Source organism: Schistocerca piceifrons, chromosome 8 (assembly GCF_021461385.2).
Source record: "Schistocerca piceifrons isolate TAMUIC-IGC-003096 chromosome 8, iqSchPice1.1, whole genome shotgun sequence".
In the NCBI taxonomy this organism is placed as follows: domain Eukaryota; kingdom Metazoa; phylum Arthropoda; class Insecta; order Orthoptera; family Acrididae; genus Schistocerca; species Schistocerca piceifrons.
Genome location: NC_060145.1, coordinates 120,115,265 through 120,133,233, shown reverse-complemented (window position 1 = coordinate 120,133,233; position 17,969 = coordinate 120,115,265). Strand labels below are relative to the sequence as shown.

Genomic DNA, 17,969 nt, shown 5'->3' with positions numbered 1-17,969 from the left:
AGTTCACAATGCTCGAACACAGTATATGTTCCAAAATCCTACGGAAAATCGAATGAAACAGTTACGTAAAACTGCAGAGTTCCTTAAAACTAGATAAACAACTTCAAAGGTAACTAAACGATTTATTACGCTGGAGTGTTGACAAATAAGGAAATATGCATATTACTGTTTCATTCTGGATGAACAGACCACATGTGCGTAGTTGGCCAAACAAAACGCCATCACTGTATCAATCAATCTACTCTAGTTCCCATGATAAGTGACCAACATTAGTCACGAAACACATCAGATTATTGCCTATTACAATTTGCGGATCTTTTGTAAATCTGCATTTAACATCACGTCGCATGTATGTACTCAAAAGCGTTTTGTTTAAAACGTACACTTACCGTGAATTATTGAGCACTTCCGAGATTGTCCAAGAGAATGTATCCGACGTGATATTGCTAAAGTGGAGTTTTAGCCCGTATCCTTTGGCTTCCGCTTGAAGCATGTTGAGTTCTTGATCACAAAATATAGGAATACCGATCACTGGTACACCATGATACATAGCTTCGAGCGTACTTAGCAGGCCGCCGTGTGTTATGAAGAGTCTTACGTTCTTGTGCGCTGAAAATGGAAAAAACAAATATGGGAAACGTTAGCTTTTAATTTTCTTTATAATATTTTGCGTTTCATGCAAGACTGAAAAAGTACGGCATCTCAACGTCATAAGATTAATAAACAGGAAAAGGGAATGAAAATAGCAACATTAAATATCGCACGTTAATGTGCACTGGAACAATCGTAGAATCCCCCAAGAGTAGTCCCAAGCAAAATTCGTTACCATTTTTAAGAAAAGCGGTTGCTCAGAGTTTAGTAAGTACAGAGGGCCAAGAGTTTTAGATGTATCTTATGAGACATACTCTAAGATAATAAATAAATAAATAAAAAGTAGAAACAGAAACAACGCAGCACGGAGCTAAGCAAATTGGTCAAAAATTGATATTCATGCAGGTATCGACGGAAAATGTAAAATAGTAAACTTTGGCGGCTAGTGGATGAACGTGTAACGCTGCAGCGCGGATTGACCGTGCTGCTGACAATGACAGTTAACAAAGGGCATGACGATGTCGAGATGTTTGTGTACTCAGTTGGACAGCAGCTGTGCCTCGCTGATAAGCGCGTGAATAATATACGTAAATGCCAACATTTGAGAGTGGACGTGTACCTGGGCTCAAAGAAACATCTTGGAATATGAGCCGTGGTAAAATTTGCTGTTTTGAAGAGCGCGGCGCAGCGCGTTGTGTGAAGCAGTCGCCCTCCATTTCTGGCGGTGGCGCCGCTGTGGCAATCGCAGCTTTGATGTCTCCTTTGGTGGAAAAAGGGAAAGGTTGCCTGTTCACGTATATTTAAGGGGTGCGATAAGGTCGCCAGTCGGTCAGTTGGTCAACCGGGTCAGTAATGACGGCATCCTCCTCTCTATGTAAAGTCATTTTGGTGTATCAGCATTTTGGATGCCTGGCCCTCATAGTTCGTAGCAATTAACTCTGTCCCATGGCTGCAATGAATGTAACACCAGCAGTCCTTCCTTGTTGGCAATCTGGCCAACAGTAGCATATTGACATGCATTGCTCGCCTCTTGTATTACCAAGGTAAGATTTCCAAAATTCTACTCCATTCTCAAGCCTATTACTTTGTGATGCTTTACAAATACACGAGCAGGAGGTGATCGTGTTGTGTACCCAATGGTACCACATACTATTATGGAAGGTGCAGGGACCAAGGAGCGATACCAAATGCAAATTAACTGTAGTTCGGTCTCCTAGGAAGCTCCATATACTGATAAGTTCACCATCATAATGCACACAGAACTGGGATCTATCTGAAAAGAAGCTTTCACTATCATTGCTGGGCACACTACTGTTGGCGCGCCACTCGCTACTACTGTGTCAAAGAAAATGAAAACAACTGTTCTCGAGCAGGCAGTCCTCAGTGTAGCAGATGCCACCACACTGTTCACATGGATACTTGTTGCAAATAAGCCCACTTCCTGCTTCAAAGTACAAGTGACAATATGTCTGCTTCTTCGAGTGGTACGTGTGTCGTGCTGCTGAGATCCTACATGGTGTTGAGTATGGCCCTCCTAAACTAACATATTCGTCAATCACACGACATTCATGGGGTCTCCGCCCGACGTGAGCAGCAATAGTGTGGAACGATAAACCGGAATCTTGCTGGGCCACGATGCTGTTGCTATCAAATTTCGACCTATCGCAGTAGATGTTCTTCGCTCTTACATGAGGTATAACAGTATCTTCTCACAGATGTACAAAATTCAAAGGCCGGCCGGAGTGGCCGAGTGGTTAATGGCGCTACAGTCTGGAACCGCTACGGTCGCAGGTTCGAATCCTGCCTCGGGCATGGATGTGTGTGATGTCCTTAGGTTAGTTAGGTTTAAGTAGTTCTAAGTTCTAGGGGACTTATGACCACAGCAGTTGAGTCCCATAGTGCTCAAGGCCATTTGAACCATTTGAACCAAAATTCGAATGAGATTTCTGAATGAGAAGCCCAGTGCTTAATCTTTCTCTATGTAGATGCTTTTACCCATACCACATTTGCACCATTACACTGAAATATTTATCACTGGCATACCCAAGCATCTAATACGCATCATGGTAATTTAACATTTACCGCATGCCACCTTGATGATGTTACAATTTTGGTCACCAACAGTTTATATTTGTTACCGCTAAAGTGCAGGAATCAATTATTCTCCAAATTATCAAAGTAATGTGCAGATTAACTGAAATGCCTAGGTAATTTGCAGATGATCTACATAATCTCCACATTACCTATCACACAGAATTTAAAGCGAAAATAAAATCTTTGCTGTATCAACAGCGGTCGCCTTACCTTTTTTTTAAATTTCATTTTGTTTGTTATTACTGAGGGCTGCTAACCCTCTGACCGAACATCCTGAGCTACCGTACCGGCAGCCATTTGGCTATCCGTGCCAACTCACGGCTACAAGCAGACTTCCATATGTTGTCAACTATACGTGCCGGCCGAAGTGGCCGTGCGGTTAAAGGCGCTGCAGTCTGGAACCGCAAGACCGCTACGGTCGCAGGTTCGAATCCTGCCTCGGACATGGATGTTTGTGATGTCCTTAGGTTAGTTAGGTTTAACTAGTTCTAAGTTCTAGGGGACTAATGACCTCAGCAGTTGAGTCCCATAGTGCTCAGAGCCATTTGAACCATTTTTTGTCAACTATACGTGTATGACCTGTACTCGTACATCCATTATATGCAGGGTGAATATAATTAAAGTTAAACTTTCATAACGCTGTAGAAATAACAACACTGGTCAGACTGACTTCAAATGGTAAGGGAATATAATTGGTGAAAGGGGAAAACGTATGGCAGAAGAAAAAAATAGTGAGAAAATTGATCAGGAGATGGCGCTGTGTGTATCAGAACACGTAAATGAAAACACCTGTCATGCACACGACCCACTGTAGGTATAAACACGGCTTTTCCTCCTTTGGCGTCTGCGACGCTCGCCATAACTGTCTCAATGCAGGATCGCGCTGTGCTTGTAAAGCTGTATTACAAGAATGATGACTGTGCACACGCAGCTCTGCAGAAGTTCCGGACACTGTAAGGTTTGAAAAAAGGCGTTGGTCCGATGACTGCCGTGGGTCTGGAGAAAATTATTCGGAAACTCAACAAGATAGGTTCTTTTGGTGTGTAACCTGGTACAGAGAGGAAACGAACTGATTCGACGTCAGTGGAAGCAGTGGTCACAGCAACGCAGGAGGAGATGAGTGGTGGTGTGCAAACGTGTAGTGCACGAGGAATTGCCCTAACATTTGACATACCCGTGAGCACCGTGCGTAAAATCCTACGAAACGTCCTTCTTTGTATCCATTCAAAATTAACCATGTGCACGAGTTGCTACCTGTTGACCTGCCAGCAAGAGAGACCTTTGCTTTAGAATTTCTTGCTCGTGTGGAAGTGGACAATGATTGGTCGTAGAAGATTTTGTGAACAGACAAAGCCCACTTCCATCTGATAGGACATATCAATACGGCAAATCCACACTCAAATCAACCAATACGACTTCATCCTGAAAAGGTCACAGTATGGTGCGGGTTTACGGCATCATTTATCATAGGGCCGTACTTTTTTGAAGGGAGAGGTGCTTCCGGTCCTGTTACCTGTACCGTCACTCCAAAGCGCTATGAGTGTCTTTTGCGCAACCACGTCATTCCAGCTCTCCAACGGCGTAGATGTGTGAATGGGGTCATTTTTATGCAAGATGGCAAACCTCCGCACATTGCAAATCCAGTTAAGCAGCTACTGAAGCGCCGTTTCGAAAATATTAAAATTATCAGCCGCCATTTCCCTACATCCTGGCCGTCTTGATTACCTGATCTTAATCCATGTGACTTCTGGCTGTGGGGCTATCTGAAAGATGTTGTGTTCAGTGTTCCGATTGCAAGCTTAGCTGCAATGAAGGCACACATTGCGCAACACATTTTGAACGTGACCCCGGAAGCACACACTTCAGTCAGTTATGGAAAATGCTGTTTCTCGATTTCAACTTGTTGCAGAAAACAGTGGAAAGCATATTGAACATGTTTTGTGCCAGTGACGTGGAAATTAATTATCCGATTTGATTTTGATGGATGCTTTTTATGCCGTTTTTGGCCTCAGTACAGTTAAACCCCTTCGTGATTGATGCTTTCTATGCTGTTTTTGGCTTGAGGACAATTTAAAACCCGTGTGAGTGATGCTTTTTGCGGATTTTGGCCTCAGGACAATTAAAAACCGATTTTTCCCATCCGATGTGATATGACCTTGCCGTGGTAGATGGAGTTACGCAACTAAATGTGTAAGAGGTCCGTGACTAACGACTTCATTGCTAACTTCGATGAATTGCTCACGTGCTGCCTGCGATATGTAAGCTACAATAGAATCGCACACCACAGAGCAGTGTCGGCAGCAGTAGCAGTAGTAGCTCGTAGTCGGGCGGTTGGGTCAGGTCGCTCTTAGAGAGCAGTTGTCTAGTTATAAGCTCACAGAGAGCACTTGTGTCATGTATGGAATTAGCAGGACCTGTCGTGGAGAACGATGGCGGTGCCTGAGCGATGTAGTATAAGGTAAAAGCAAAAATTATCATCATTTATTGCCTCGCGCATATGTAATTTGCAACAACTCATATTGTACTATTGTTACAAGGTGCATTCAAGTTCTAATACCTCCGATTTTTTTTTTTCTAATTAAGTACTCACCCGAAATCGATGAAACTGGCGTTATTTCTCGACGTAATCGCCCTGCAGACGTACACATTTTCCACAACACTGACCATGATTCCATGGCAGCGGCGAAGGCTTCTTTAGGAGTCTGTTTTGACCACTGGAAAATCGCTGAGGCAATAGCAGCACAGCTGGTGAATGTGCGGCCACGGAGAGTGCTTTTCATTGTTGGAAAAAGCCAAAAGCCACTAGGAGCCAGGTCAGGTGAGTAGGGAGCATGAGGAATCACTTCAAAGTTGTTATCACGAAGAAACTGTTGCGTAACGTTAGCTCGATGTGCGGGTGCGTTGTCTTGGTGAAACAGCACATGCACAGCCCTTCCCGGGCGTTTTTGTTGCAGTGGAGGAAGGAATTTGTTCTTCAAAACAATTTCGTAGGATGTGCCTGTTACCGTAGTGCCTTTTGGAACGCAATGGGTAAGGATTACGCCCTCGCTATCCCAGAACATGGACACCATCATTTTTTCAGCACTGGCGGTTACCCGAAATTTTTTTGGTGGCAATGAATCTGTGTGCTTCCATTGAGCTGACTGGCGCTTTGTTTCTGGATTGAAAAATGGCATCCACATCTCATCCATTGTCACAACCGACGAAAAGAAAGTCCCATTCATGCTGTTGTTGCGCGTCAACATTGCTCGGCAACATGCCACACGGGCAGCCATGTGCTCGTCCGTCAGCATTCGTGGCACCGACCTGGATGACACTTTTCGCATTTTCAGGTCGTCATGCAGGATTGTGTGCACAGAACCCACAGAAATGCCAACTCTGGAGGCGATCTGTTCAACAGTCATTCGGCGATCCCCCAAAACAATTCTCTCCACTTTCTCGATCATGTCGTCAGACCGGCTTGTGCGAGCCCGAGGTTGTTTCGGTTTGTTGTCACACCATGTTCTGTCGCACCCACGAACGCACTTTCGACACATCCATAACTCCATCACCACATGTCTCCTTCAACTGTCGATGAATTTCAATTGGTTTCACACCACGCAAATTCAGAAAACGAATGATTGCACGCTGTTCAAGTAAGGAAAATGTCGCCATTTTAAGTATTTAAAACAGTTCTCATTCTCGCCGCTGGCGGTAAAATTCCATCTGCTGTACGGTGCTGCCATCTCTGGGACGTATTGACAATGAACACGGCCTCATTTTAAAACAATGTGCATGTTTCTATCTCTTTCCAGTCCGGAGAAAAAAAATCGGAGGCCTTAGAACTTGAATGCACCTCGTATATCAAAGTCACATGTAAATGTTTTTCAATAATTTTTCAGTAACAATCTTTCTTATAAAGATAATTTTTGACAGTCATTCATCTGAATTTAAAGTTTTTTACTAATTTCTCCTATCCATAGTCATGCTCATTATCATAAGTAAAATCAGTTGTTTTTCATACGTAACAACATCTAGTGGTCAACATTGCACTGGGCTGTGCCAGAAAAATTTCTTATAGGAGCAGATATATACGCGTTATCCGGCGACTTCATTGAGGTAAGAATCTTCAGTTTATTCAGAATGACTTTTCAGGGCCATGACGCAGCATTGCTGAGGTCTAGATTTACCAGTTTAGATTCACAGTCAGTTAGTTACTGAAAGGTTATATATGACTCACAATTTATTTGAGAGGTTTAGTCACCATTTATTGCGAGGCTGCGGAAATAAGTAAACTATTGGGAGGTTACAACTCCGGTACATCATACAGTTTCTTTAACGTCAAACGTACACCTTAGGCATTTTGTATGATTCATTTACCATTTGTAGTCAACCACTATTAAATTATGGTGCTTACTCCGCCTTCTATTGCTACATTTTGTAACTATTAATTCCGCTTTCCGAATGGAAGGAAACCCGATATTAATTTTTCTTCTGACATACGTTTTCCCCCTTCTCCGATAATATTCCGTTGCAATTTGACTTCATTCTGGCCAGTGGTGTTATTTCTAGAGCGGTTTGAAAGTTTAAATTTAATTATAAACACCCTGTATATTCCTGTACAGGTCAGATGCACTTGAATGTCGCTTGTCCATTATCGGCGGAGAAATAAGATATTGCATTGCCTGTGTTATTCTGATTACGATGAAAAGTTCCTTTGGACAGGCATGCGTGTCCAAATGAACTTTGCATCGTAATCAGAATAACACAGGCACTGAAATATTGTAAAGATCAGAAAGAGAATTTTTGTAAATCGTCAGTGCTGTGTCACAAGGAAGGAATTATGGAAATTTTACGAAAAAGCAACCTGAAGTTGTGCACCAACAAGAAGAATAACAACTTGCAATAAGCATGTAATTTTGAAATGTGTGTACCTGTTATGTTGTACCTGTCATCTTTGTGATATGAATCTGCGAGACTTTAGTTTTTCTTTCTCGCCACTGCATCTAGTGGATAAATTTACGTTGATATAGAGAAACGTCTAAGCTTTTATATAACTGTTTGTCTCTTCTGTCAAAGTTAAGCATAAATTCTGGGGATGTCTTTATTAGTATACAATTGTTGCTATTGTTGTTGTCTTCAGTCTGCAGACTGATTTGAAGCGTCTCTCCACCCTGATCTATCGCGTGCTGGCCTCTCCATTTCTGGACAAGTATTCTAACCTAAATTCGCATGAAGTTGTTTTACTGTAGTCTAGCCTGAGATTCCCTCTACTACTGCGCAACCCACCCCCCTTAATTCCATCCATTACGAGTTGATCATTTCTTGATGCTACATCATGTGCCCTATCAAAATGTTTTTTTTTTATCAACTTTTTCCTTCTTCCCAATTCGCTTCACTGTTTCTTCATTAGTTATACGATCTACCCACCTAATCTTAGTATACTACTGTTGCTCCACATTACAATATCTGCTTATTTTGACTGTATTGCTTTTTTCTATATTTCACTTGCGTATAAGGCTACAACCCAGACAAATACCTACAGATTCACACAGATGTTAAAATATTTCTATCTTTCCGATAAACTGATAATGCCAGTCATTTCGTATCCTCTCTACTTCAACCACTGTTAGTTATTCTGTTCCCCAAATAGCAAGTATTACTGTATCATTTCCTAATCTGATTCCCTCAGCGTTATCTGACTTAATTCGACTTCAGTTCATTTTTTTTTTTTTTTTACTTTCATTTACGTTCGCTTTACAATGTCTTTGCATGGCACTATTAATTCCGTTCAAGTGATTTTCCTAGTGTTTTCTGTCTTTGTCAGAGTTACAATATCACCGACAATCCCTAAAATTTTCATTTCTTCTCTCTGAACTATAATTCACTTCCCTGCTTTCTCTTTAGTTTCTTTGATTTATTGTATGGCGTGGGAGAAGCCTGTAACTGTGTCTCATTTCATTCTCAACTACTGATACCGTTTCACTCCCTTCGTGTACAGAGAATTGAAATTCGTTAGTACAGGCGTTTAAATTGTTTAGTGGAGTCAGTTCTACTTGTTAATATGTGATTAAAGTACGCTTTTTCGAGAACTGGTTGCTTCGATTTTTAAAAGGTTTCCTACTATTGCATGGTTGGTTATTCAGCAACAAACCACTTGCAGATAGACATAATTTTTTTAAAAATAAATAAAATCAGAGATGATCTTACCCAGTATATCGGATTGAGGCAGCCACTTCCCAACTTTCATGTTAGTCGGTTTTCCTGGAAACGTTTCTGCCTCCCATTTGAAAAGAACACGTTGTTTGAGCTTCGAGAATGTCTCCACAATAGCCAGTCTCTTCTCCTCAGGAAGATCAGCACTTTTCAGGTTCGATCCCATGCTGAAGAGTATTGCCCCGTCCTTTGCACCGTCGAGAAATTCCTGCAGGTCCTGTGAATACCGATAGCCAGTTTTAGTCATGTGCTTATTACAATGATAACAGTAATATCGCCGCTGAAGGGAAGAAATGCGTAAGTTCAGTACGGAAGAAAAAGAAAATATTCTGGTTGATCACCTCGAGGTTGTCGTTTACTGAAATTATTCATATGTTACGAGTTAACTGTATATCATCAGAAGCGATCAGAAAGTATCCATTTGAGGACGTTACAGGAGTGTATAAGTAATGTAGAGCGACTCCTATGCGGGTATATAAGCACCGACATACGGGCAAGGGATTAGTGTGTCATTCTTGCATTTCCGAGGTGTGTGCGGTATATGCCGAAACGTGACCTGTGGCGATGTTATTACCAGATGCGTCCAAACAAGATCAACGTGCTGTTATTCTTTTCTATGTTGCCGAACGACAGCATCCAGTACACATCCATCCGACAATGCAGAATACGTGTGGGGTAGAAAGTCTGTCGAAAATAAACGTTATGGAATGGTGCACCAACTGGCGCAGCTGCTTCATGATAATGAACGTGCCCATATCGCAAATGTCGTAAAGCAGAAGTTGCGCCAAGTCAAGCCGGAGACATTCCAGCTTTATTTTTTGTATTGTTTACCGCAAGGTTCTCTTGAAAGATACGTTTCTGTACCTATTTATATACTGCTACCAATATACACTCATGCTCATAAATTAAGAATAATTGTAGAATGTGGTGCCACGCAACGTGACACTAGACAAAACTGGCACTAATAGCATAGGCACGTAGGAAACACACACGACACAGATCTGTAAGTCCATAGTTTTGGTGATAAGTTGAGAAAACCGTCCCGAAACAGATATGCTACAAAACGCCACTGTTTCCTCCGCATGTACCCCGACATCAATATGGGATATGATCACCATGCACACGTACACAGGCCACACAACGGGTTGGCATACTCTGGATCAGGTGGTCGAGCAGCTGCTGGGGTATAGCCTCCCATTCTTGCACCAGTGCCTGTCGGCTCCATAAGTGTCGTGGGGGTTTGAAAACGTGCAGCGATACGTCGACCGAGAGCATTCCAGACGTGCTCGATGGGGTTTAGGTCTGGAGAACAGGCAGGCCACTCCATTCGCCTGATAACTTCTGTCTCAAGGTACTCCTCCACGATGGCAGCTCTGTGGGGCCGTGCGTTATCATCCATCAGGAGGAAGGTGGGACTCACTGCACCCCTGAAAAGGCGGACATACTGGTGCAAAATGACATCCCGATACACCTGACCTGTTACAGTTCCTTTGTCAAAGACATGCAGGGATGTACGTGCACCAATCATAATCCCATCCACACCATCAAACCACATCCTCCATACAGGTACCTTTCAAGGACGTTAAGGGGTTGGTATATGGTTCCTGGTTCACGCCAGATGAAAACCCGGGGAGAATCACTGTTCAGACTATACCAGGACTCGTCCGTGAACATAACCTGGGACTACTGTTCCAATGACCATGTACTGTGTTCTTGACACCAGACTTTACGGGATCTCCTGTAACCAGGAGTCAGTACGCCGCCTTGCAGGTCTCTGGGCGAGTAAATCATGTCTGTTCAGTCGTCTGTAGACAGTGTGTCTCGAGACAACTGTTCCAGTGGCTGCGGTAATGTCCCGAGCAAGGCTACCTGCAGTATTCTGTGGCCGTCTGAGGGCACTGATTGTGAGCTGTCGGTCTTCTTGTGGTGTTTTGCACTGTGGACGTCACATACTCTAGCGCCTGGACACTTTTCCTGTCAGCTGGAATCGTTGCCATAATCGTGAGATCACACTTTGTGGCACACGGAGCGCCCGTGCTACGACCTGCTGTGTTTGAGCAGCCTCCAGTCGCCCTAGTATTCTATCCCTCATAACGTCATCAATATGTCTTCTCTGAGCCATTTTAAACACACAGTCACCATTAGCACGTCTGAAAACGTCTGTACACTTACTTGCTGCACCGTACTCTGACATGCACCAACGCAGCTCTGAGTATGTGGACTGCTGCCAGCGCCACCGTGCGACGACCGCAGGTCAAATGCACCTCATGGTCATACCCCGAGGTGATTTAAACCCCCAAACCGCCCACCAGAGCGTTGTTTCAAGACAGCTGTATGCAAGCTATATTTCCAGCTCGAGTTTGTTAATCATTTACAAAGATCGTGCAGTTCTTGGTTTACATAGCGAGTTTAAGGTGGAGAACTACACTGAAACTTTCATACCTTTAAAGCGTGTCTTCCATAAATTCATTACGCTTCCTACCACCGAAATGTGTTGAACCTTTTCTACTACATTTAGATTTGGCTTTCTTTCATTTGCTCAAATGTTGAGAACACTGTGTACTACATATTTTCTGAAAAGCGATGTTAGCGTTATGACTTGTCTTAACTATTTCTCGAGGCAATTATACATTTGTGTTCAAATATCTTTTAAACCAGTTATCTTCCTTTGTCATCACTTTCCATCTGGCACCGAATTTCACTCAGCACCTACTACAGTTTCACTTATCGCTGGGCGCACAGCTTGCCTTCAGCAATGACAATAACTTTCTAGAATTCTTACAATGGTTAGTATTGACATCAGAATCTTGCGCTGTGGACATTACACTTCACATTTCTATGTCTGATATTTCAGTGCAGAGGATGGATGACAGTGTCGGACGCAGGGTGGCAACGTCACAGTTTCCTCATTCGATAAAGTATGGCTATTTGATATCTATCATTTGTTTGCTGTTAAACAGGGTTGGTCCACATTCCCATCACACTGCAGCAGTGCTATAAGCTCCACTGCTTGAACGCTTTTCGTTCACAGTCGGCCGTTTGTTACGACTCTTGAAGTTCATGTAAATTCAAATTGCGTTTGCAATGCCCATTGCAAATCGCTGTGGAAAGTATGCCTTTCGTGCCTAGGGCATTTCAGTATGTTTTGAAGTTAGATCACGTTACTAGATAATTCATAGGGCTAAAAACTTATCGCGTGAGGACATTTTCAGTTCTGGATATATTTCGGAATTTCTTTCATAAGTAATCAGTTTCTAAAACCTAGCAGGAACCTCCCACTTGTAAACCTTTAGGCTATCCCGGCGATCTGTTGACATCTTGAGGTGTCGGGTATTCTGCTTGATATCGATGTAGCCCATGCACAGTATTTCGATCACGTGATTCGTTGTCCTCACCAGGTGCTACCTGAGACTGCTATTCACGTGAAAATGCCCCCCCCCTCCCCTCCTCCCCCACCATGGTCGGTTCTAGGCGCTCCATCTGCAGACGTTTGCACTAGAATCGTCCCGAGTTGATCCGTCTTCGGTGCGGTGCATTTAGCCGCGAGCTGGTGTTCCGTTTACTCTCCGACGCACCTGACAGCGATGAAGGGTACAGGGTGCACCCATCTGCAGGTGGTCGCTCATGTCGCCACCAGTGATGCGTGTCGCTATGGATCGGAGGAAATCCTCTCTGGCTTCCAGCGGCTATTTGATTTGGTGAAGACTGCCAGTCTCGCTAGCGGGATGAAAGCAGAGCTCACCATCTGCAGCATCGACGACAGGACCGACTGCGGAACTTTGGTACAGAGCCGGGTGGAGGGTCTGAATCAGAGGCTGAGACGGTTCTGCGACCGTGTGGGCTGCAGATTCCTCGACTTGCACCATAGAGTGGTGGGGTTTCAGGTTACGCTGGATAGGTCAGGAGTCCACTACACCCAACAGGCGGCTACACGGGTAGCAGGGGTTGTGTGGCGTGGACTGGGCGGTTTTTTATGCTAGATGGCCTCGGGCAAGTACAGAAAGGGCAACAGCCTCAAACGGTGCGGGACAAAGTCAGGACATGCGGAGACCAAGCAGCAGTCGGTATTGTAATTGTAAACTGTCGAAGCTGCGTTGGTAAAGTACCGGAACTTCAAGCGCTGATAGAAAGCACCGAAGGGGACATCGTTATAAGTACAGAAAGCTGGATCAAGCCAGAGAAATTCTGCCGAAATTTTTATAAAGGCACAGACGGTGTTTAGAAAGGATAGATTGCGTGCAACCGGTGGTGGCGTGTTTGTCGCTGTTAGTAGTAGTTTATCCTGTAGTGAAATAGAATTATTATGGGTGGAGGTTATACTCAACAAACGAGATAGGTTAATAATTGCCTCCTTTTACCGACCTCCAAACTCAGCAGCATTAGTGGCAGAACAACTGAGAGAAAAATCTAGAACACATTTCACATAAATTTCCTCAGCGTGTTATAGTCTTAGGTGGAGATTTCAATTTACCAGATACAGACCGGGACACTCAGATGTTTAGGACGGGTGGTTAGGACAGAGCATCGAGTGACATTATACTGAGTGCACTATCCCAAAATTACCATGAGCAATTAAACAGAGAACCGACTCGTGGAGATAACATCTTGGACCTACTTATAACAAACAGACCCGAACTTTTCGACTCTGTAAGGGCAGAACAGGGAATAGTGCAGCATCCCTGAATATGGAAGTAAATAGGAATATAAAAAAAGCGATGAAGGTTTATCTGTTTAGCAAGGGTATTAGAAGGCAGATTTCAGACTACCTAACAGATCAAAACGAAAATTTCTTTTCCGACACTGACAATGTTGACTGTTTATGGAAAACGTTCAAGGCCATCGTAAAATGCGTTTTAGACAGGTACGTGCCGAGTAAAACTGTGAGGGACGGGAAAAACTCACCGTGGTTCAACAAAAAAGTTAGGAAACTACTGCGAAAGCAAAGAGAGCTGCACTGCAAGTTTAAACGCAACCAAAACCTCTCAGACAAACAGAAGCTAAACGATGTCAAAGTTAGCGTAAGGAGGGCTATGCATGAAGCGTTCAGTGAATTCGAAAGTAAAACTCTATGTACAGACAATCCTAGGAAGTTCTAGTCTTACGTTAAATCAGTAAGTGGATCGAAACCGCATATCCAGACACTCTGGGATGATGATGGCATTGAAACAGACACGCGTAAAGCTGAAATATTAAACACCTTTTTCCAGAGCTGATTCACAGAGGAAGACCGCACTGCAGTGCCTTCTTTAAATCACCGTACGAACGAAAAAATGGCTGACATCGAAATAAGTGTCCAAGGAATAGAAAAGCAACTGAAATCACTCAACAGAGGGAAGTCCACTGGACCTGACGGGATACCGATTCTACGCAGAGTACGCGAAAGAACTTGCCCCCTTCTAACAGCCGCGTACCGCAAGTCTCTGGAGGAACGTAAGGTTCGAAATGATTGGAAAAGAGCACAGGTAGTCCCAGTTTTCAAGAAGGGTCGTCGAGCAGATGCGCAAAACTGTAGGCCTATATCTCTGACGTCGATCTGTTGTAGAATTTTAGAACATGCTTTTTGCTCGCGTATCATGTCGTTTTTGGAAACCCAGAATATACTCTGTAGGAATCAACATGTATTCCGGAAACAGCGATCGTGTGAGACCCAACTCGCATTATTTTTTCATGAGACCCAGAAAATATTAGATACAGGCTCCCAGGTAGATGGCAATTTCCTTAACTTCCGGATGGCTGTCGCCTGATAAAGAAAGTAAGAGCCTACGGAATATTAGACAAGCTGTGTGGCTGGATTGAAGAGTTTTTAGCAAACAGAACACAGCATGTTGTTCTCAATGGAGAGACGTCTACAGACATTAAAATAACCTCTGGCGTGCCACAGGGGAGTGTTATGGGACCATTACTTTTCACTATATATATAAATGACCTAGTAGATAGTGTCGGAAGTTCCATGCGACTTTTCGCGGATGATGCTGTCGCATACAGAGAAGTTGCAGCATTAGAAAATTGTAGCGAAATGCAGGAAGATCTGCAGCGGATAGGCACTTGGTGCAGGTAGTGGCAACTGACCCTTAACGTAGACAAATGCAAAGAATTGCGGATACATAGAAAGAAGGATCCTTTATTGTATGATTATATGATAGCGGAACAAACACTGGTAGCAGTTACTTCTGTAAAATATCTGGGAGTATGCGTACGGAACAATTTGAAGTGGAATGATCATATAAAATTAATTGTTGGTAAGGCGGGTACCAGGTTGAGATTCATTGGGAGAGTGCTTAGAAAATGTAGTCCATCAACAAAGGAGGTGGCTTACAAAACACTCGTTCGACCTATACTTGAGTATTGCTCATCAGTGTGGGATCCGTACCAGATCGGTCTTACGGAGGAGATAGAGAAGATCCAAAGAAGAGCGGCGCGTTTCGTCACAGGGTTATTTGGTAACCGTGATAGCGTTACGGAGATGGTTAATAAACTCAAGTGGCAGACTCTGCAAGAGAGGCGCTCTGCATCGCGGTGTAGCTTGCTCGCTAGGTTTCGAGAGGGTGCGTTTCTGGATGAGGTATCGAATATATTGCTCCCCCCTACTTATACCTCCCGAGGAGATCACGAATGTAAAATTAGAGAGATTCGAGCGCGCACGGAGGCTTTCCGGCAGTCGTTCTTCCCGCGAACCATAAGCGACTGGAACAGGAAAGGGAGGTAATTACAGTGGCACGTAAAGTGCCCTCCACCACACTCCGTTGGGTGGCTTGCGGAGTATAAATGTAGATGTAGATCTGTCGTTCTGTTCTCGGTGCGGTGCGCCTGGTGCCCTATCTAGGTTTCATTCCACACGTTCTAAGTTATTCTTTTTGTTGAGTTTTGCTGCTGCAACCGTTTCGATCTTAACAACTCCAGTGCAGGCTACCACGCCCAGTGTCACGATTCACCACGTTTTTCGCCGTCTTCATCACTACAGACTCTTTTATAGCAGTATCTGGGGGTCTGTGCCAGAACGGTAGTTTTTTTCATAGATCGCGGTATGATTAATCATATTGCGGTTGTCGCAGCTCTTCTTACTTCCGTGCTTGCTAAGAAAATTGGACGAGGCTTTTCGCAATTGCAAGACACCTTTCGGAGTTTCGTTTTACCCACACATATTTCAGCACATTTTGTGTTATATTCAGTGGGTTATTCTATTTCCTTTCTGTGAAACTGTTATTATATATTAACGTTTAGAGAAAACATTTGGTACTTCGTATTTAAATTTGTGAATGAAGTGATAGTTGTCAAATATCATACATGGTTTGTTTACTGTTCACAGTTGAGATATGTATTACTAGCCTGATACATTGTAGGTTCTTTGTCACAAAATGTCTAAAGTTCAGATGATATAGCTTATTTGGAAAAAAGAGTGGATGTTTGCATTAGTTTACATACCTTACACGAAGCTTTTGAAAGTTCATGTAGTTAGCTGTGAGTATGCAACACACCCTACAACTTGTCAACTGCAAACGGCAAAACGTAATTTTTGTTTTTGTTTATTCTGCATTTCAGAACGAAAATGTATCAGTATCATGTTACTTTGCATGTTCCTTACTGTTTTGACGTGGTGGTGTTTGTCTCCTTTTGTTTATGGTGTGGTAACACGCTCATTTCTACCACTTTTGTCGTTTCACAGGCATTTTCTGCGATTTTTAGAACTTTCACAAGTTTTCGCCGCCATTGCGTGTTGTTTTGGCTGTGTAGAGTTCATTTGTTTCGTGGCACGTATATGTGGGTAAGCAGCATAAACACGAAGTGTTGTTGGCGTTTATGGTGTTTGGACTGTGTGTGTGTGTGTGTGTGTGTGTGTGTGTGTGTCTGTGTGTGTTTGTTTATTTGTTTATTTGTGTGTGTGTGTGTGTGTGTGTGTGTGTGTGTGGGAACGAGAGACAGACAGAGAGAGAGAGAGAGGTGGTTGTGGAAACGCATTTAGAGTGAATGTTGTGCAATATGGGAGGGGGGTGGGGAATTTAGTTCTGGGGGCTGATTATGTGAAGTTTTGTCAATCGTGGCTAAGAGGGTTTTATTGCACAGTGATGTGAATTTCTTCCCTTGTGCTATTGATATGATAGTTTTCTTCTATTGTTAATTTTTTTTATAGGCTGTTGCTAGTTTTAAGTCAGATTCTTTGTCTGTTGGATGGTGATTCTGTGCTGTCAGGTGATCTGCGAATGTTGAGTGTGAGCTTTTGCTTTTTCATGCTCTGAGTTCTAAAATTCCTGCATGTTTGTCCCACATATACAGATTGACAACAGTTGTAAGTTACTTTGGTATATATCGCATGGCTGTATCTGTCACTGTTGGTGGTATTTTTTCAAGTCTCTTTTGTATTGTGTTGTTGGTACTGTACTCCATGTTGAGTCCTTGTTCCTTTAGTGTATTTCTCACCCTGTATATGACTTCGTTTTTGTAAGACATTATGTGCCATTTCTTGCTGACTGTCTGTTGATTTGTTGTGTGTTGGGTTGGGTTGCATTTGTTTGTATGTATGTTGTCTGTTTTTGTATTTTGTTATTTTATCTACTCTCTTTGTGTCATATCCATTCTCATGTCCAATTTCCTTTATTGTAGGGTGTTTTGTTCAGTTTGTGTGGTAAATATTTTAAACTTCCTTCTTTGTGTGTTCTGGGGTGATTAGATTGGTTATGGATAATGTTGCTGGTGATTGTGGGTTTCCTGTAAATTGTGAACTCATATCTGTTGTTTCTCTTGTGTATGGAGAGACCTGGCAAAATTAAGTTTTTCACCTCTTTGTTTCAATAGTGAACTGTATTTGTGGGTGGATGGTGTTTATGTCCTCATGAAGTCTTTTTAGGCAAGACTGTGATTTATCTATTAGGCAAATTATACTGTCAGAGTGAGTACCAAATGAATATACATCACTGTGCAATTAAACCCTCTTTGCCACAACTGAAGAACTATATAAATAACACCCACACCAAAACTTAACATGATCAGTCCCCAGAACTAAATTTCCCTTCCTGCCATACCACACAACATTCACTCTGTATGCCTTTCCACAACAACTCTCTCTCTCTTTCACTTTTCCCAGTAATCCTTTT

General features: G+C 43.0%; 1 protein-coding gene across 2 annotated transcripts in view; it reads right to left on the bottom strand.

The window, feature by feature from the left end:
• Positions 1–17,969, bottom strand: part of LOC124711152 (UDP-glycosyltransferase UGT5-like) — a 274,796-nt gene that overhangs the window by 174,864 nt on the left and 81,963 nt on the right. The window contains exons 4-5 of one of the 2 annotated variants that reach the window (XM_047241051.1): positions 8,875–9,097; positions 390–609 (exon numbers count right to left, since the gene is read on the bottom strand). The exons of the other annotated variant lie outside the window; for it this stretch is intronic. Coding sequence (XP_047097007.1) covers positions 390–609; positions 8,875–9,097 — 443 coding nt within the window. The remainder of the gene's footprint in view (positions 1–389; positions 610–8,874; positions 9,098–17,969) is intronic. 2 annotated transcript variants of the gene reach the window in all.